At 41.0% G+C, this 21,546-nt stretch overlaps 1 protein-coding gene across 3 annotated transcripts; it reads right to left on the minus strand.

Annotated features, from left to right (window-relative positions):
* Positions 1–2,370: 2,370 nt before the first annotated feature.
* On the minus strand, positions 2,371–13,156 carry LOC125508040. Of its 3 annotated transcripts, XM_048672597.1 has the most exons (18): positions 13,040–13,156; positions 12,804–12,843; positions 12,588–12,661; positions 11,844–11,909; positions 11,647–11,718; positions 10,986–11,058; positions 9,833–9,870; positions 9,637–9,750; positions 5,641–5,760; positions 5,475–5,555; positions 5,317–5,385; positions 5,150–5,227; positions 4,879–5,043; positions 4,318–4,425; positions 4,166–4,234; positions 3,988–4,050; positions 3,775–3,893; positions 2,371–3,618 (listed from the first exon to the last, which is right to left on the minus strand). In XM_048672597.1, exons 1-18 carry the CDS (start codon positions 13,040–13,042, stop codon positions 2,865–2,867), a joined length of 2,106 nt encoding a protein of 701 aa, XP_048528554.1. In that variant the 5' UTR covers positions 13,043–13,156; the 3' UTR covers positions 2,371–2,864. The 3 variants fall into 3 exon arrangements, with proteins under 3 accessions (XP_048528554.1, XP_048528553.1, XP_048528552.1); XM_048672596.1 differs by lacking the exon at positions 13,040–13,156 and having other exon boundaries at positions 2,371–3,612; positions 12,804–13,020; XM_048672595.1 differs by lacking the exon at positions 13,040–13,156 and having other exon boundaries at positions 12,804–13,018.
* Between the last annotated feature and the right edge of the window lie 8,390 nt (positions 13,157–21,546).

Here is a 21,546-nt window from a genome sequence, read left to right on the forward strand (position 1 = left end):
TGCATTTGCAATAATTATGAGAACTGATAAAATATGCTTGAATCTCAGCTGGTTTCTTCGCATGTTGCCGATGATCCGAACCACTGGTTCTCGATCGGACGGTGCCGCCATAATCTTGCCAAAGAAACTCCACCCCAGTCGCTATCCACTTTGGCACCACCCACACAGAAGGACAATCAAGTAATTCCACAGCTCCTTGGATGAAGAATCATAGGAGATAAGGCGCCAGCAAAGCGCCCCCCCCCCCCACCCCCCATTCCTACATTAATCGGCCGTTTCCGCACCGAGAAATTTTTTAGCCCGGAATACACGCAACCACAACGTTCAGATCAACAAAGGACCACCGCTCACGTGACGCGAGTATGTTATACATACACCCCAAATAATTCAGAGAGATTCAATACGACGAGATTAGATAAATCATGGTGAAAAATCACGATTATCTCCTCCTAATTATCATCAGTTTGTCGGTCATCTACCGGGGGTGTCTCCTGATGGAACTCGTACATCACCGATCGAATCCTGTAGTAGGTTAGGTTTGGTGGCCTCTCCGTATCTCCCTGCATGAATACGTACTAATTTCAAACAGTTGAACAGTAATGTGGGCAGTAATCAAATGATTAGTTTGTTTCCAAGATGGCTACCCCCGAACTGTTTGTTGATTTGTTCAAATCATCGTCATAATACCAGGGTGCGTGTACCAGTATTTTGTTTGGCTGCACAAACTGTTTGGGATGGAGACTTGGTCGACTCCGACGTCCAAATTGTAGTCGGTTAGCCAAGAGTTTTTATTTTTCAAAATATCTTAGCCGTGTAATATAATAGTAGATCGCAAATTGCATTTCTTTGAATTTTGGGATACCGGTTTCAATGCCCGGCATTTACCGAAATGCGACGAACACGACGCATAAACACCGCCCGGTAGACACAAGTCGAGGCGTGGTGGCACATGTACAAACTCTCAAGTGGACGAAGAAATGCCAAAAGATAATGGGGGGTTTAGATGCAACATCCGGTGCCAGTGTGTGTGCACTGGTGTATGTTGGGTGGTCCTGCCCATCCACTGCCCCTAATGACACCATAACCACCATTAAACTAGGGGCTTGGACCCTGAATAATGGATAGGCATGCATGCCTATCTCCCATAGCGGCTAAGCTGTTGCTGCTGCTGGCCCTCAACCTGCACGCGGCACAGCTGCTTGCAATGTATATTCCCCTGGTCATGTGTGGCGTGCTCCCTTCCAGCACTGACCCTGCATCTCACTGTTCCTCCAGCTTATTGGTTTGTTGGGCATGTTTGTATGGCTGCTCACAATCAGCTTTTGCCACATGTGCTCCCAATGTGATGCCATGACCCACCTGATTTATCCCCTTTCTCCCTCTTTTCCTTTTCCCCTTTTTTCTTTTCTGAGATGAATGTGGCAGTTAGTTGCCGAGTGTTTGGGTCGCGGCGATGTTATATCTACAAAATGGTCCGTTTCGCTAGTTTCGGCAAATTCTTCTTCTTCATGGAATATTGCTTCCACAAGAGAAGTGGCAAGAATAGTAATAGTACTGTTGCTAGATAATGTGCTATGTGTAGAAAGAACAATGTGAACTGTGGCACACGGACAGAGATGGGTTTGCAAATAATTGGCAAATGATCAAGAAGACTGGTCCTTGTGTGTCAAGTTAGGCGCTATATGTGTCAATGATAAGGAAGGAGGGGGTCTCCCTCTTGCCCTACCATAGGTATCCAGCTTGTATCCATTAATCCAACCGACTGATGGAGCATCTGATTTGACTAATAATCCTTTAATTTTTATCTCATTACCCTGGTGTCATTGCAAAAATCACCACGACCATACACAAAAAATATAACGAGATAAAATTATATTCTTCATAATAATGACATAAAAGCATCTTCAATGGTGAATAATCAGGTACTCCCTCCTACTCATATTACTTGTCGCAGCTTTAGTACAACGTTGCGGCAAGTGATATGGATCAGAGGGAGTACCACATTTTCCACGCAAGCACTAACAGATTCAAACTTCAAAAGCTTGACTAACACAAGGGAAGAAAAGCAGCTTGTAAGCAATTTCGTTCACAAGTTATAGTAGAGCTCCTTTTTAGCGAATTGCACGCGCATTCATACACCTGGCTAGCATGAGTATTCAGTACATTAACTCAAGTCAAGCAAAGTAGCAAAGGGTATCATCATTAAGCAATCAAGTGAAGTAGCCATCAAGTAGTAGAAGAAAAGAAAGTGGTATTAGCAAGCCTCAGATTTCCACTTTTCTTGCCATCTGGTCAATCGGTTATCTTGCTTGGCATGCTTTTGATGAGTAAACATGAGAAAGCCAGAGTAGCCAGCATCCAAAGCCAGAGTAGAAAAAAGAAAGTTTGTGACAATTGCTGATAGAGTACTAACAATTTAGATTGTAGCATTTGTGCTGGTGCATACTAAAAATGTCAGAAGGGGTCACGAAATCATAAAACACACTCCAGTGCTCTCGCACCTCCGTTTCATAATACGAGGCGTACTAGGTTTCGTCAAGACAACAAGGATTTGACCAAGAGTTGCCCCATTAATATGTGGTTTATATACATGATAAAAAGAATATCACAAATTATCAGTAAACACTTTCGAATAAGAATCTAGTGCTACCAATTTTATGCCATATAAACCACATGTTAACAAAGTAATTCTTGGTCAGAGCCTTGTCTTAACAAAACCTAATACGCCTTATGTTTGAAACGGAAGGAGTGTTTCATAATGTCAGGTAGTATCACAAATCATAGCCAGGTGAAGCGCACACTGGCTTTTTTCACGGAGAGGTGCCGGGGATTTATTCCGAAACATGCTTCTTCAGTCAATCCGGTCAGTATAAGCTTCCTGAGCGACGCAGGCTTGCTTCTGGCCTGATGGGCTCCCCAGTGAAGGGATCAAACTTGTAAGGCTCCCCTGTGTAGGGATCAAACCTCATCTGCTGATGTTCAGCAGAATATTCAGCAGAGGACCTGGACTTGAATTCTGGTTCTATGTTTGTGGAGTACCCTGTGGCAGATACCAATCTTCTTTCCCTAGAGAGAACAGCTTCGGCTGGTCTTTCAATGTAACTCTGTTCTTGTGTGTATCTTCGCTCTAGATGCCTTCCGGTGTTCTGTCTGGGTTCATGTGCTGATCTCTCAATATAACTCTGCTCATGTATGTTTCTACGATCTAGATGCCTTCCAGTGTCCTGCCTGGTTTCATGTGCTGATCTATCATTATAACTCTGTTCTTGTGTGTATCTTCGATCTAGATGCCTTCCAGTGTCCTGTCTGGGTTCATGTGCCGACCTTTCCTTATAACTATGCTCATGTATGTCTCTTCGATCTAGATGCCTTCCCGTGTCCTGCCTGGCTTCATGTGCGGATCTTTCGTTATAACTCTGTTCTTGTGTGTATATTCGATCTAGTTGCCTTCCAATATTTGGTCGTGGTTCAAGTAGTACTTCTTCTCGCCGCAGTCTTGGCTCTGGGTATCTTACAACAGCGGGTCTTTCTTCGGCATATCTTCTTGACTGAGACACAATTGGATCGTCAACATAAGAGGAGGAAGGATAACCGCCTAGGGAGCTGTATCTACTGCTCCTGCAAATAAAATGGATCTCGATGATCACATATTCACATGAAATATTTGCAATAGCAACCCAGTAAAAGGATGCAAGCAGAGAAGCTACTAAGCTCGTAAAAGAGAAACAGGATCATGCCAATGTCCTTTTGCTCATTGCCCTCGAGGATGCCTACCCGGATGCTGTGTAATCGTAATCTTGGTGCCGGTATCGCTTGGTTTGTATTTCAGAATTTCTGGACAAATAAGTAGTATCCTGTAATATTTGTGCTGCGCCAAAAGCCTCAACCTTGCGCTGCAAGTCAAAACTCCATACATTAGAATGCATAGTTGCTTAAAAATACAGCCACGAAAGAAAAAGGGAGATGCTGAATAAGATAAGTAACAACCTTAGCAATTAATGAAAGGAAATATTCTCCTTTATTGCGTTTGTCAGAACCTGTTATCAAAAACTGCATCGAGAATTAATCAGACTAATAGTGCCATTTCAAGCCCAGGTAAGAGGCTTTTGGAAAAGAAAAGTTCAGGTAAGAGCTCAGAGATCATCTACGTGAAACAATTACACACCTGATTAAGGACGGCAACAGCACCTGACTCAGGGAGCTCACTGAGGCTCTTTATGCAATGGATGTCAATCTGGGAAGAAAAATACAGGACGATGATGCTCCGTACCCTCAAAAAACGAAGATAAATAGGAACATTTCTAACAAATTACTTACGTCGTATGGACTGCCAATTCCAAGACGTAAAATACGAAGTAAGAGTTCGTTGACGGCTGAAGGTAGTGAATTAACAGCTGCTTCATAGGGATCAGTGACATCAGACACCTAGGGGATAAAAACGCAAATATGTCAACAAAGATACCACCTTTTTTCCTTTCTGAAGTACGCATTTTATTCAACTCCCTCTATTCCTACACAAGAACCGTGCTGCGAGTATTGATGTCAAATCTTATACTTTATGTTGTTTTGTATGGAAATATAATAGGCGTTTAGAGACAACAACCGTCTGATTCAATAACAGACAAGACTATATCAGAGCATCAAGAGCTGCCAGGTTAATGACCATTTCAATTTTAGAGCAATTGTACTACAACGTGCATCAGCCAAAGATTAGACCTATTAGCACAATATCAAGTCTTAATACGATGGATCTTGTGACAACTAGACAGATATATAAGTGAGCTAAAGCTTTAGCAAGTCAAAAGCTAGCTCAGTTGTACAAATAAATCTGACTTCTTGGCTTTAGTACAAAATGATTATATGGTGTATCACCCATACCCTGTTTGATAGTCTTGGAGCTTTCGTTTGCCGTTCAATCGAATCATGTCCGTATCTGCCATGAGAATAATCTGGCTTGCCTCCTGATACATTTGATCTTCTAGTTTTCACCTCTTCACGACTTCTCTTATTATCGTTCTCTACTGCAGGTCGAGCAACTGAAACCTGTTGTGATGAACAGTACCACGGCTAAATTTGACTAATCAAAACCAGAAAAAAAACAAATTAAGAAGCAAGAAATAGCCCAAAAAAATGGTATTCCTATTCATGCCTGGATCTTGAAAGATGGTCCTCGGTTAGGTCCGCTGACAGTTTTACCATCCATTTCTTTTATTGCATTGTCAAGCTCCTGCAATCAATTAAAATTAATGTAAATTACTTGGTTATAACTTGAGCTATACAACTTAAAATGATATCAGAATTTACACAACTACTTACTGAACGACTGCCAAAGTGAATGAATCCAACTGGGTATTGTCCTTTTCTTGAGACCGCAACCCGAATTACCTAATCAGCAATTACACGTCACTTTAGGATTAACATCACAGATAAGATTGGTAAATGCAAATATGTGATAGCCATGTTGATAGACAAACCTCTCCAAAATGTCCAAAAAGCTTTTTCAAATATTCCTCATTGGCATTTGCTGGTAGATTACCAACAAAAGCAGTCTTAATCTGTGTATCACCAGAATAGAGAACACAATCAAAACATAAAATAGCTATACTGAAATTAAGAAGAAATGTTCTCCATTGAAATTACCTTGGCCATTTCATCAGCATCCACATTAGACTCCCTCTCAGCCCAATTTATTGCTGGATGCAAAATACCACCAAGCATAAAATCTGTTCTGGAACCAATACGGAGTACACGTGCTGCAGCCTGTGATGTGTGATCGATAGTTTTAGGAGGAAAGGAATCAAAGGAAGATGATCTGTTCAGATAACATGGACTAAAGAACATCTCCGTGATGATATAGATATTTCCCTTTTGCATACATATCAGTAGCATAATCTCAGATCAGTGACGAACCAACATAATATGTTGACAAACATACACATAATTGGCAGCTATGATTAATGTCAGAAGTGAGACTCCGCCGCATGCAATGTCAGCTTAAGATTGTGAGCAGTACATTTGTGCAGAAATGAAGCTAAGGAAAATGGCGAAATGAATGAAGGATCAGCTTGTCAGACTTTCCAAAACAGAAAGGCTTGGTCACTGGCAAGTATCTGATGGGTTAAATTACGAAGGAGATGGAGAGAGAGGGGACAACAGTTTACAGAATAAAATGAGTAACAAGGAAGTGCATGATTCAATCACTTGCAGAGATGAGATCAAATGCTGATTTCCATATTCCAATTCCTTATTCCTACATACTTGTTCTCATCTTTCTGATGCTAAAACTCGAATTAAACATTGGAGCTGTACTACCTATACATGACTTCTGATTCCACCACATGTTCTCCCAGTTTCTAAAGAAAGAGTGAACCAAAATAAATAGCGGCAACGGCATAGTACACATTCAGCACGTAATGGAAGCGCCATAGATTGCATATGCTATCAGAGGACCAAACCCTTGATCCCTGAAGAAAAATGAAGACCAAAAACAAAGATGGAGCCTATGTTTTTAAGGCGACACCTTACCGCCTTAGGGAGGGGGGGCGCTTTGGCGCCTAGGCGGGCGCTTTGGGCGCTAGCGGTCGATTTTCCAAAGCGGAGGGGGAGCGCTTCGACGCCTAGGCGTCGCCTTAGGGACGCTTTAAAAACATAGCATGGAGCTGAGTGGCTCGCTAGCTTTAATGTCTTTTGATGGAACCAAGTATATGCGTCCGAAAAATTTGAACGGAAAGACAAGGCTAGGGGTAGTATATGACAGAAGTTGGAACAGAATATACGTAATACGAAGTAGATACTTCAGATATCAGTTACTGATAGAAGAGGAAGAGGGAACTGAAGGACTTATTGTCATTCCTGTTGTCAAGGTGACTGAAACTCCATAAATTCCACGCAATCAAACATTGCGCCCCCGAGCAAGTCTCTTCAGCAGCCGAAAAGGCAAAAAGTTTTGTGGTCTTGGTATCAAAGATCTAGCTACACAAAACAACTGTCTCCTAATGAAATTTGCCTACAGACACCACTGAACCTCAGCTACCCTGGATCTACTGGATCAAGCAACAACACCTCTCTAGCCTACCACAAATAGCTTCCTGCCCAAAACCCTCCTTCCTAACAAAGCTATCCAAACCCAGCTACCAAAGCTTCTAGACATAACTTTCGTGATCTCAAACAATGGCCAGAAAACGTTCTTTTGGCATGACACTTGACCCACCAACAAACCTCTAGCAAAAGCTTTCCCAAACCTCTACTCCCACTCCACAAACACACACGTCCTAGTTGTGCACATCATGCTTTACGGGCTACTTACGACCTCATGAACCGGCTAACCAACGCTGCCTCGAGCGAGCTTGTTGCTCTGTCTTTGTTGTTACAGGATTTCCAGCTGTCGGACAGTCCAGATGAGCGCTTCCTTGTGCATAGCCCCAGCTTCTCCTCCGAGGCTGTCTACGACATATTAATGCAGGAAGTAGTGGAAGATGATCATGCTGACTTAATTTGGCATTTTAGAAACCCGAGCAAGATCAAGATATTGGCCTGGCTGTTATCAGAGGGAGACTAAAATACACGAGCAAACCTGTTCCACAAACATATCGCACCTGATGCTCACTGCCCGCATTGCTCCGGTCCAAAGACACTCTACACCTGTTTGTCTCTTGCCCGGCTGCCACCAGAGTCTGGGATCTGCTCGGTTTACAAACTACAGGAAGATTTCAAGACCTTTGGCTCACTGCTACTCCTGCTGGCCTAGACCCTTGCGTCTGGCCTGAAGCGCTGCTCACCATCTTCAAAAATGAGAACCATACTGCCGCTGTAACCGTCACAAACATCTGTAAATGATCTAGACCTCTGGTTGCATCGGTTTAAAAACCCGGTGGATAAGGTGTCAGCCAAGTCTTGGCTTGACTACCTCTCCTTGCAGCTTGCAGCTGACCTTGTAAGTTGTAACTACTTAACCATTGGTCACTTTGGGTAATATATATACAGGTGGGATCCGTGAGACCCATTACAGAGATGCTGCACCCGGAAATTTTAAGCAAAGGTGTAAATTATTCTTTTGGTGTATAACTCACTAATATACCCTCCTTGCATGCAATGTCTCGTCAGATGTAGCAATTGTCACAATAGGTCATCTACTTAATCAGAGAGGATTAGGGATTAACATAAAAATTAGCACTATGCCCGTGCGTTGGTACGAAACCACCAAAAATATCGAGTTAGGTCACCAGCATTGGAGATCATCGGAAGAGTGTCGGTTTCTTACAACCATTTTGTGGTTCCGACGAAAAAAATGAGAATGAAAAGTCGAGGGGTTGTGGGCGGTGATGAACCAGAGCAACTGAAATGGCTATGCGAGGGCCATCACAAGATTTGAGCGAGAAGTTGTTTCAAATTTTGAAATTGGGGGGGCGGGGGGGGCACAACATTTTGAGTAAGACTGTACATGTTGTTTGTACTTTTTGCAAGAGTGCTGGTCCCACATGCGAGTATGAGTGTATTTGTGTATTTGTGCTCTTTGCAAGGATGTTGGTCCTCCATGCGAGTAGAAGTGGAGAAAGAGGAGTGGACTCACTACCAGCTCTAAACTTTATAAATATAATATAATACGTATATAGGAATGATATGCCGCCATATCTGTCTCCTGCACTCTGTAAAGGAACTAGTGTAGTGGATAGAAATCCTTGTGAAGATTGGAGATTGATCAAAGATTGGAGGTATATGTGAATCGAAAGCGGCATATCTGCAATTCTGATATTTCTTTACAAGTATGCCGAACAAAGATTTGTAGGAGACATTAAATACGGGCAACACCTTCAGAAGTATAAAGTTGTTTGCTTTGGTTTTCATATCTTCTGCAGATCCGGAATGTATGGGGAACATTTTCATACGCAAAAAGTTGAGCACAGAAGATTGTCCTTTGCAATGTTAATCAGTCATATAAGAGAAAAGGATGAGAAAATATGTTACGTCATAAAAGTTCATAACCAATACTGAGTATATGACTCCAAGAGATGGGCTGCTTGTCAGCAGAACAAAGGTATGTTGGTAACTTGGTGTCAATTCATTGTCTAGCTTCCTAAACTGAGGTAGCAGCACTAAGGATATGCGATTACTTGAGCATGTAATGATGGACTGTCTGATGAACTTATTTTGCTAGATAGACAGATTTATGGCAAGCAATAAAGTGCAGAATCACTGTGCAGCACCAACAGATAAGCAGAAGAATCAATAGAATCTAGTCACATATTCTGAATTTCTGATATAGACATAAGATGGTTTCATCCAATAAGATTGTTTATAAAATTGAGAGGCAATAATATTGGTCAAGTCCTGCAAGATAAATCAACCGACAAGGCTATGGTCAACTATAGTAAACTAGGAGCTAGGAAAGATGTTAAAAAAATATACACATAATCTCAAAGTCAAGAAGGTATGAAAAGTAGCTGATTTATATGCACCTTTAAATAGTTATAATTTATAATTGGAAAATACTAAACAACAGAAAAAATTCAAACCCACCTTATCAGGTCATGTTCGATAAAGAAACTATCAGGTCATGACTTCCACAATAGAATGCACTGGATGATGAAGTTAACCAAAAACGGATTTCCTAGCACAGAATAAAGAATAGATACTTACTCCATGAGAAGAAAATCGCACAAACGCAAAGCCTCGATTTAGACGCCTTTTGCTCGTTGAAGAATCAAGATTTGAAGCCGTTGCAAGGTCAACTGATATGACATCTTTGAATGTCTGAAGGTCAAAGAATTGTATCACTAATTGTATATCCCAGTGATCTTTCTTGAAACATAAAATAAAAGGAAACATGTTCTACCTTATGAATCAATTCTTCAAATTCTTCAGCACTCCATTCTGACAAAAGAAATAGATAGCGCAATGATAAGAATTTAGGTGATAATATACATGCGGTTTTTTCATAAGAAAGTTCTCATAAACCAACATTTTAACAAGAAATTTTGTCAAGAACAACTGTTCACAGTACAAGTCAAAAGTTTGTCAGACCCAATATATATCTAAAATTTAGAATGGGTGTTTTCCACCCCTCAACTATTGTCTGAGTGTAGCTTTCATCCTTGTATTCTAAAACCGCCCAAAGTCGGTCTCTCAACTATCCACACCGTCCAATTTTCATCTCTCAAAGCGGTTTTGTCCCTTCCAAGGCGGTTTTGGATGACGTGCGCCTACATATCAGCCACAACACCATGTATTTGTGACATGGTAGACACGTGGTGATGATGTGGCCTACACCTACACGTCAGAGCCACATTACTCAAAACCGCTTTCAAAAGGCCAACTGCTCCAAGGGATGAAAATTGCCCTGTAATGATAGTAGAGCGACCAGCTTTGAGTGGTTTTAGAGTTCAGGGGTGAAAGCTACATTCATGTAATAGTTGAGGACGGAAAACAATATTTCCCTTCTTTTAATGAAAACAGAGGTTGGACTTGATAGCTTGGTCTTTTCATCAACTGTATCTCTTTTTATAGTAGAGAATCTGACCTCGGTATCAATTTCATCAACTTTATAGTCATGTGGTTTTTGTTTCCGTATTTATTGTTATTCTATTTATTTTGACCTCCATACTTCGATCAAGATATTGGACACAGAATGCCAATCTTTAAAAAGAAGGGGGGGGGGGGGAGGGGGGGGGGAGTGATCAGCTGTTGCACCAAAAAAAAAAGGTCTTACAGTAAAAAAGAATAGTAGAACTTCGCCATGATAATTTTTAGTATTTGTTCTTTCATACTTCTAATAGATATCTCTGGTTGGGCAATTGTGAACAGCTTGTGGGCAATATGAGATAAGAGCTGACTAGGAGAAAGAAGTAAGCGGATCTTGCAGCTGTTTCCATTCCTTCATTTAGGTCTCGAACTATTAAGTAGAAGATCAAGCACTAATCTGATGGATCAAATGCTTTCGGAAATTTTCTGCATTCTGATTATGAAGGTTCTTTCTGAGTGAAGCTTACCTTTGCAAAGATTTCCAAAGAAGAGTGTATCTTGATCCAAAGAAAGATCAACAGCTAGTCGCTTTCCTTGAAGCTAGTAGAGAACAAACAACAAATATATTATTCATGTCAAGATTAATATATGTGATGTAATAAAGATGTTTAATTCCATGATACTGAATAAGAAAGCTAGCGTCTTTCTCTCTCAACTCAACACAAAACTACAAAGGGAAGAAAAGGTGAACTTGTGACAACATTTTTATGATATTGATAAGGATATAAACAGCTCATTAAATAAGTATAATGACTAACAGAGCTATTAAGAACTAGTAATGCATGCAAATTTATGATACTGATAGGTGGAGTGTATAATAACTAACTTGAAATTTCTTTTCTGGTCATGTAATTGAAGGAATTTACCTCACTAACCTCTAAATTTAGCCATTTCAGCCACAATAAAAAGCAGGTTGGTGGGTGTCACCAATTTATTTGCAATCATGTCTAGTTCCTTATAGTATATCATTGAAAAAGTACTCTTATAGTAAAGATAACAGTTGATTATTTCCTAGATTCTACTTGAGATTTGAGGAAATGGGGGATTAGAAAGTTTTAAAACATATGTACATATAATGTGTGATATGGAAATTTCTACAGCAACTAAAAAGAAGTTTGGTGCTCTTGCCTCAATCCCATTCTTTTGCCTTTTAGCAATATAAGCACACTCCCTTTCTGCAAATCTCACAAATCCAAATCCCTGAGGAAGTTTGGGAAAATTAATGTTGATAAAATTCGTGATAAAAGTTACTCGATAGTATATTACTATGTCTGAAGAATCGAAACATTTATTGCAATGTCATAAGAGTTGCAATAAAACCAGACCTTGGAAACACCATTCTGATCCTTCATTATGCGCAAGTCAACAATCTCACCACAAGTAGAAAATATCTGCTCATGAAATGGTCAGTCCAACGAGTATGTGGCAACCAGAAGAAATGAAAAAAAAAACACCCTTTTTTACATGAATAGATGAAAGTTAACGAATCAATTATGTGACTATTATTAATTTACAATGGATAAAATATACTTAAAGCTCAGCAGTCCAATGACCAATAATTAAGCGAAATTTCTAGCCATTGTAGTACTACATATTTCTGTTATTACTAGCTAGAGCACGACAATATTGCCTGCAGACAGATTTACCAAGCCACGTCCAAAAATTACAGAACCAGTTAAGCTTCTGGTAGATACAAAACATGATTTAGGTGTGCCAATACATTTGATTTGGTTGGCATGTCTTACACAACATCCACATCTAAAATGGGCGAGTAAACCGTGCCATTAGCAGGTTTTCAGATTAACCTACAAACCAGCTGGTCACCCCCTGTTGGATTGCAGAAAACTATAGCTGGAGATAAACAATGCGAAACGGTGGAATATATAATGCTACCAGACAGTTATTCAGCTGACAATATACTGTTCCTAAACATGGCTTCTACAAATCACATCGGAGATGCAAGCACTTGAGGTAATAGTCTGTCCTTGCGCAGTACACCATTCCTGAATGACACCAACAAGCAACACCTCATACACAAGTGGGTGTTGGCGGCTGTAGACAAAACCAACCTCTCGGAGTGTCCCCTCCGTCGCCGACCGCGGCAGCCCGCCGACGAACACCTCGGCGCCTTTCACCCGCCGGTCTGCACACATACCAGCACGTCATTCAATGCGCAGCGCAAGTGCACAGGCACGCCCAGAATCAGATCCCAAAATCCCAGAACAAATTCGCTCGGCTTCTCCGCAGCAGACTGCGCGAAACACAAATAAGCCCAGCAGCCTCACCTTGCTCGTCGTAATCCCCTTGCGACGCCGCCCTCCTGTCCTGAAATCCCCAGGAAAAAAACAAAAACAAAATCAGAGACGAGGTCATCTCGGCAAAACCTGCACCGAACCGGGCGCCGCGACGACCGGGCGGACCGCCGGCGCCGCGCGGCATCGAACCCGGCCGCGCCTGCGCGGAAGGAATCGAGGAACGCGACGGAAATTCACGGGCTCGGGGTGTGAGTTCCGAGTAGTACCATTTTTGGTTCTTCTCTTCTTCAGCCGAGAGCCCGAGACGAGACGCAAAACAGAGTGCACGGAGCTTTCTCTTTTCCCCTTTATATTTCCCCCGAATTATCGGTTCGCCTTTTCTCTCACTCAGAGAGAGACGACTGTGGTTTTAGGCTGGTCAAAATGGGGAGGAATTTAGGAGTAACATCACATATTTCAATACAACTTTGCTTATATGGCACATATTTAATGAAGAGAGAGGTGTTTATAGTAACTAGCTAAGTTACCGGAATATCACATACTTAAAAAACAATAAGTCTATAACCTAATAAATACATCGTTGCATGACACTATATAGATGTTTCTACCTACTATGGAGGTAGTAACATAGTCTAGAAAAATGTGTACGTTACTAGCTTATGTTTTTGCCCATTATGATCAGCCTTATAACCAACAGGGCCCGTGCGGCCCAGCCTATTGGAAAGCGTACCTGTCCGGCCCGTCCCCGCTGTAGGCCTCCGTTCTTTTGTTTTTTCTTTTATAGCAAAGAATGAGATATGTTCTTTTTTTTAGTTCAGAATGAGAGATGTTTGTAGATTAAAAAAAGAATGAGAGATGTTCGTACTGTATTAAAGCAAGGAGTTGCTGTTTTTATGTCTTTTGAGTGCTTTCATTTTCAGCACTGCCGTCGTATGTGTAATAGTGCAGCGCATGTTCTTGCGAGGTATGATTATAGTTTGGTTGAGGCCCTGTTGTTTGGGGTGAGTTTGTGCTGGAGTTTGTTTCTGTTCTGGTAGCCAGTGATATTGTTGGGTCCAGTGTTTAAATGAAAACTTTTTTCACTGTCAAAAAAAAGGTTGAAGTGTAACGAACAAGAGAAATATACATTGTCTAAACTCCATTCCTTCTATTTATACAACAACAAAGGACACAATGAATATGTGAATATGTGCCTATTCAGAGAGGCATATGGGCGAAATAGTTTCGAATGGAGCCGCCATATGGCGGGCTTCATCCAACTATGGAATAATGCACGCACACCACGAGTAAGTCACCCAGGTAGTTGTTAATTGTATTTCCTTTTTTATTTCTATTTTTTGGGTATATGGTTATATGAAGTCATTAATTTTAAACAAAATCCAAATCAATTCCAAGATTTCAAAAAATCAAAAAATTCCAATAGCAACTTAAAAATGATAAATGTTTCTTTTTGGGTTCAATATTTTCATATTTATTAAATATTTACTGTAGTGACTCTTTAGTGTTCCACACAGGATTGCGATGCAATTCATAGATATTCACACATAAAAATAAAAATGGTCATATTTCAATCATTTCAGAACCTTTCCAAAGCCATTTTCACAGATATTTTCATTGTTTTAGTTATCAAAAACATTTCGTGGACATTTCACACAATTTTCAATTGTTTGAAAATAGTTTACATTCACACATGTTTTAGTTATTCCAGACATATGTCAACCAATTTCAATTTTATCAATTAATTTCAAAAAGCATCCCACATACATTTTCACAATTGTTTCAATTTTTTAATATGCTTCAACTGTATGATGAACTTCAAAAGTATTTCACACATGATTTAATGACAATTTCAAATCTTCAAACGTTTTTTCATTATATCAACTTATTTAAATAATATTTCTCCCTCGGTTTAACAAGAAGTTCAATTTTTCAACAAATTTCCATATTTTGGTCATATTTTAAAAAATGTGTTCTTGAAAATTATTTTAAACTTCTTGAAGTCTTTAGAAAAAAATCTTTTTTTTGGAAAATCCTTTTTACATTCATTGGTATAATGTATTATTTTGAGTATTTTGCGAATATTCCTAAAAATGATATATGTAGTTCATACGTATCAAACGTATCCATATTTTTTGTTATGTTCATTTTCACATTGTTTTGGCATGGTGCACATGCTGAGAGAACATTCACACACTGGAGGTGTTAAGACAACTCTCATAAAAAACGCATGCATGCATGCACAGGAGGTATATGATGACATGTAGGATCGAAAGTATGTTTAGAGAGGGGTGATTAGACTACTTGACCAAATAAAAACTTAACCTTTTCCCAATTTTAGTTATTGGCAGATTTTAGCTAATTTAGGACAAGTCAAGCAATCATCACATGATTCAAGCAAGCATGCAAAGAGTATATTGGCAGCGGAAAGTAAAGCATGCAACTTGCAAGAATGTAAAGGGAAGGGTTTGGAGAATTCAAACGCTATTGGAGACACGGATGTTTTTCCCGTGGTTCGGATAGGTGGTGCTATCTGTTGGGGAACGTTGCAGAAAACAAAAAATTTCCTACTCGTTTCACCAAGATCCATCTAGGAGTTCATCTAGCAACGAGTCATCAGATGCATCTACATACCTTTGTAGATCGCGTGCGGAAGCGTTCAAAGAACGGTGATGATGTAGTCGAACACGACGTGATCCAAATCACCGATGACCAAGCGCCGAACGGATGGCACCTCCGCGTTCAACACACGTACGGGACGGGAGACGTCTCCTCCTTCTTGATCCAGCAAGGGGGAAGGAGAGGTTGATGAAGATCCAGCAGCACAACGGCGTGGTGGTGGATGCAGGGCGTCACAGTAGCAGGGCTTCGCCTATACTACGAGAGAGAGACGTAACGGGGAGAGAGGGAGGCGCCAGGGGCTGGTGTATGAAGTCCCTCCTCTCCCTCACTATATATAGGGGTGCAAAGGGGGGGCGCCGACCCTAGTAGATGGAATCTACTAGGGGGGCGGCGGCCAAGGGTGGGGAGCTTGCCCCCCAAGCAAGGGGGCGCCCCCTTTTGGGTTTCCCCCAACTCTAGGCGCATGGGCCCTTGGGGGGTGGCGCCCCAGCCCACTTTGGGCTGGGTCCCCTCCCACTTCAGCCCATGGGGCCCCCCAGGGACAGGTGGCCCCACCCGGTGGACCCCCGGGACCCTTCCGGTGGTCCCGGTACAATACCGGTGACTCCGAAACTTGTCCCGATGGCCGAAACAACACTTCCTATATATAATTCTTTACCTCCGGACCATTCCGGAACTCCTCGTGACGTCCGGGATCTCATCCGGGACTCCGAACAACATTTGGGTTACTACATATACATATCTTCACAACCCTAGCGTCACCGAACCTTAAGTGTGTAGACCCTACGGGTTCGGGAGACAAGCAGACATGACCGAGACGACTCCGGTCAATAACCAACAGCGGGATCTGGATACCCATGTTGGCTCCCACATGCTCCACGATGATCTCATCGGATGAACCACGATGTCGAGGATTCAATCAACCCCGTATGCAATTCCCTTTGTCAATCGATATGTTACTTACCCGAGATTCGATCGTCGGTATCCCAATACCTCGTTCAATCTCGTTACCGGTAAGTCACTTTACTCGTACCGTAATGCATGATCCCGTGACCAGACACTTGGTCACTTTGAGCTCATTATGATGATGCATTACCGAGTGGGCCCAGTGATACCTCTCCGTCATACAGAGTGACAAATCCCAGTCTTGATCCGTGTCAACCCAACAGATACTTTCGGAGATACCCGTAGTCTACCTTTATAGTCACCCAGTTACATTGTGACGTTTGGTATACCCAAAGTGCTCCTACGGTATCCGGGAGTTACACGATCTCATGGTCTAAGGAAAAGATACTTTGACATTGGAAAACTCTAGCAAACGAACTATACGATCTTGTGCTATGTTTAGGATTGGGTCTTGTCCATCACATCATTCTCCTAATGATGTGATCTCGTTATCAATGACATCCAATGTCCATAGTCAGGAAACCATGACTATCTGTTGATCAACGAGCTAGTCAACTAGAGGCTTACTAGGGACATGTTGGTGTCTGTTATTCACACATGTATTACGATTTCCGGATAACACAATTATAGCATGAATAAAGACAATTATCATGAACAAGGAAATATAATAATAATGCTTTTATTATTGCCTCTAGGGCATATTTCCAACACTATCCTACATCCACATTGATGGAGACTTCAACCCACGAAGGGTAATGGTTGCGCGAGTCCACACAGGGCTCCACCCAAGGGTAACGGTTGCGTGAGTCCACACAGGGCTCCACCCACGAAGGGTCCACGAAGAAGCAACCACCCACAAAGGGTCCACGAAGAAGCAACCTTGTCTATCCCACCATGGCCATCGCCCACACAGGACTTGCCTCACTAGCGGTAGATCTTCACGAAGTAGGCGATCTCCTTGCCCTTACAAACTCCTTGGTTCAACTCCACAATCTTGTCGGAGGCTCCCAAGTGACACCTAGCCAATCTAGGAGACACCACTCTCCAAGAAGTAATAAATGGTGTGTAGGTAATGAACTCCTTGCTCTTGTGCTTCAAAATGATAGTCTCCCCAACACTCAACTCTCTCTCATAGGATTTGGATTTGGTTGAAAGAGGATTTGAGTGGAAAGCAACTTGGGAAGGCTAGAGATCAAGATTCATATGGTAGGAATGGAATGTCTTGGTCTCAACACATGAGTAGGTGGTTCTCTCTTAGAACATATGAGTTGGAATGGTGTGTGTGTTCTGATGGCTCTCTCCTCGAATGAGAAGAAGGTGGAGGGGTATATATAGCCTCCACACAAAATCCAACCGTTACACAGTTTTCCAATCTCGGTGGGACCGAATCAATAAGCTCGGTCGGACCGAAAAAGTAAACCTAGTGACCGTTAGTGATTTTCGGTGGGACTGACATGCAACTCGGTAGGACCGATATGGTTAGGGTTTGGGCATAACGTAATCTCGGTGAGACCGATTACACAAACTCGGTGAGACCGAATTTGGTAATTAGCTAACCAGAGAGTTGGTCAGGCAAACTCGGTGGGACCGATTTGCTCTTTCGGTGAGACCGAGTGGAACTCGGTGAGACCGAAAAGTTACAAAAGGGAAACACTGAATTTACATTACAATCTCGGTGGGACCGATTCGCTCTTTCGGTGGGACCGAAAAGTTACGAAAGGGAAACAGAGAGTTTGCAACCCCATCTCGGTGAGAACGAGATCCCTATCGGTAGGACCGAATAGCTAGGGTTTGGCAGTGGCTAATGACAAGTGAAACTCGGTGGCGCCGGATAGGAAGAATCGGTAGGACCGAGTTTGGCTTAGGGTTTAGGTCAAATGTGGATATGGGAAAGTAGTTGAGGGTTTTGGAGCATATCACTAAGCACATGAAGCAAGAGGCTCATTAAGCAACACCTCATCCCTCCTTAATAGTATTGGCTTTTCCTAAAGACTCAATGTGATCTTGGATCACTAAAATATAAAATGAAGAGTCTTGAGCTTTTGAGCTTGAGCCAATCCTTTGTCCTTAGCATTTTAAGGGTTCCACTTTCACATCCAAGCCATGCCAATCATTGAGCTTTCCTGAAATAATCATCTTGGAATAGCATTAGCTCAATGAGCTATATGTTGTTATGAATTACCAAAACCACCTAGGGATAGTTGCACTTTCATGACATTAGTTCTTTCAATGGTACTTCACAAAACTGTAAAGTGTTTTTACTCTTAAACTGTGCATTCGATTTATGATTTTTTCTTCACTGTCACCTTTGTGTTGACGAAAGCTTTGATACTAGATGCCATATGTGTAGGTTTTGATAAAAATAAACAAAATAAAAGTTGCCATGTAGTTGGTATTGATATCAAAGTTGCCACCTGGTAACTTTGATACAAACATGGTGAGAATTTGATATAAACACGTTGGAACTTTGACACTAACACAATGACAGCTTTCTTTATTGTGGGGTGGGACCATCTTAAAAGTTTTAACCTATTAAAGGAATGAAGATGCCATTGTATTAATATCAAAGTCGTCACGTTGTAACTTTGATACCAGCATGGTGGCAACTTTGACAATAATACAATGGCAACTTCATTTATTGTGGCATGGGAACTTTAGGAATGGAAAAGGTTTTGACGGAACATAGTTGCAAAGTCCTTGACGATACAAAGCCAGCGGTGAAAGCATATTGGGAATCGGTTATATAATTTAGTCTATATAATTTTTTTGTTGTAAAAGAAATTGTACTCTGCATACATCATCACATGCATGCATGCAGCTACCCCTAGACTTTTGCATGTGAATGCATGGCTCTCATTGGGTTACGCCAAAAAATATTCCAGGACGTTTACTCATTATCATTTTCACATATTAATCCAATGCCAAGTGTCAGGTTGTTTGTTTTGCTATTTGTGTGCAACCGAAATAAATATTTTTGAAGGACGAGAAATCACCAAAAAAGCATTTTACCAAAAGGGATGCCCAGGAGATCTGGGGGAGGGGGTTGGGGTCCCAAATGTGGCAGCGATGGAGCCAGGAGGGCCACACACCCATGCGCCCTAGGTTTGGGACGCGCCACATGGGCGTGTGGGGCCCACATGGCTCCCCTTGTTGCCTCTTCGCCCCAACGGCTTTAGACCCCCCCGGAAAACTTAATTTTGAATATACAAATATTTGTGTGTCGTTGTTTCATCTAGAACCGAGGCGATCCAATCTAGAGGTATTACCTTGCTGGTGAGGGAAATTGCCGCTGGAGTCATCATCATCAACTCTATTGCTCCAATGACTATGTACCAGTAGTCCTCCTTGGACTAGGGCTCCATAACAGTAACTATGTGGCATCTACTCCCTCTCGTTCTTCAATACAAAGATCACATAAGTTGTCCAACATGACTGTGATCAAATCTTATGTAATTCTTGGTGTGTGTTGTTGCAGTGTGATGAATTGCCACATTATGATCAGATTATATACGGATTATTTATCGTTTGCTTTGTTTCTTTGCTACATGATTTATATATACACATGTTCCCTGATCTATTAGGCGTGCCTAGACGAGCGATCTCCAAGAGGGAGTTGTGTATGTTGGTTGGGATTTAACCTTTCAAGTAATCCATCTCAATGACAAGAAGAGGAAAAAAATTGTAGCGTGTTATTGCCACTAAGGATAAAAAAGATTAAAAAAAGATAGATGTCAAGTTGTCTTGGTGATGAACTGTAGGTAAAGAGAATATGCTATCAAAAATATGTCACATTCAATAAAAATATATTATTTCAACTTTCTTAATGCAATATTCTATTTTATTATTGAGTACTTTGAGATGCATCATGAATTTCGGTCTTGAAGTAGAATACTCCATCCGTTTCCGAATATAAGGTGTATTGATCTCCATGCAAGTCTACCATTTCAATGTTTAACCAAGATTATAGGATAAAATAACAGCATCTGCAATACTTAATAGATAAAGTATTAAATTACTTTTCATGATGGATTAAATGATATAAATTTTGTTTTGTGGATATTGATATATTTTTCTAAAAACTCGGTCAAACATGCACTCGTTTAACTTTTTAGAAAACAAATGCATGCCTTATATAAAGGAACAGAGGGAGTATTAGTTATGGGTGCATGTTGGATAGCGGTCTATAAACATAAAGACGTAATGCCTATATGCAATCATGACATGTATGATTAAGCATAAAAATTGTAATTTAATTGATACACAATTGTAGTTTATGTACCATGCTTATGTTGTTTGTCGAGGTACCACTAGTTAAATTATGGATCTTGGTCCATTATTCTCCATAAATACAACTATGTTTTTTCATTCTATTGTTCAATAAAAATATGAATTTTAATTATATTGCATGCAAAAAATCAACTCCATACAAACAATATATCAATCCTTGTAACTAGCTTTGCTGGTGAGATTCACACCTGCACAAAACTAAGTTGGGGACCAAGAAAGATATTTTAGTTGAGTGCTGGGCTATCACTGGCTAGTAGGAGAAATCATATTGATACCTTGGTTCTCACATTGGGGGAGGATGCTTTCGATACGACAAACCCTTGGTGTTCAGATTCCAACAAAATATTCTTTTTTACACTATGTTATTAGCCAAGGATATCAAGAAGCGATTAATAGTGTATTTAAATAATGCTAGAAGTATACCTGAATATTAAAGAAACACTCAATGGTGGATTATGCTTCGCCACACGGCGGAGCCGTTATAAAGTATGGGTTGCTCATCGCATGGAGGTTGGCACATGACACTGCCATCAATTGCTAATAAGCATCTGACATGTGATTGTAATCTTAATAGTGCACATTAAACTGATGAAACATAAGTCTGAAACATTTGAAAAGTTCAAAGAATTTTAGAGTGAAGTGAAAAATTATCGTAACAAGAAAATGAAGTTTCTACGATCTGATCGTGGAGGCGAATATTTGAGTTACGAGTTTGATCTTCATTTGAAACAATGTGGAATAGTTTAGCAACTCACGCCACCTGGAACACCATAGTATAATGGTGCGTCCAAACGTTGTAATCGTACTTTATTGGATATGGTGCGATCTATGATGTCTCTTACCGATTTACCACTATCGTTTTGGGGTTATGCATTAAAGACAGCTGCATTCACGTTAAATAGGGAACCATCTAAATCCGTTGAGATGACACCGTATGAACTATGATTTGGCAAGAAACCAA

Source organism: Triticum urartu, chromosome 5, assembly GCF_003073215.2.
Source record: "Triticum urartu cultivar G1812 chromosome 5, Tu2.1, whole genome shotgun sequence".
Lineage (NCBI taxonomy): Eukaryota > Viridiplantae > Streptophyta > Magnoliopsida > Poales > Poaceae > Triticum > Triticum urartu.

Bases quoted from the DNA above. Each gene is read 5' to 3' on its own strand.
- LOC125508040 (XM_048672595.1), bottom strand. From the start codon at position 12,957: ATGCCGCGCGGCGCCGGCGGTCCGCCCGGTCGTCGCGGCGCCCGGTTC. The intron at 12,662-12,803 runs GTGAGGCTGCTG...GTATGTGTGCAG, and splicing joins AGGGGATTACGACGAGCAAG to ACCGGCGGGTGAAAGGCGCC. The intron at 5,761-9,636 runs GTAAGTATCTAT...CACACATCACAG, and splicing joins TGCGATTTTCTTCTCATGGA to GCTGCAGCACGTGTACTCCG.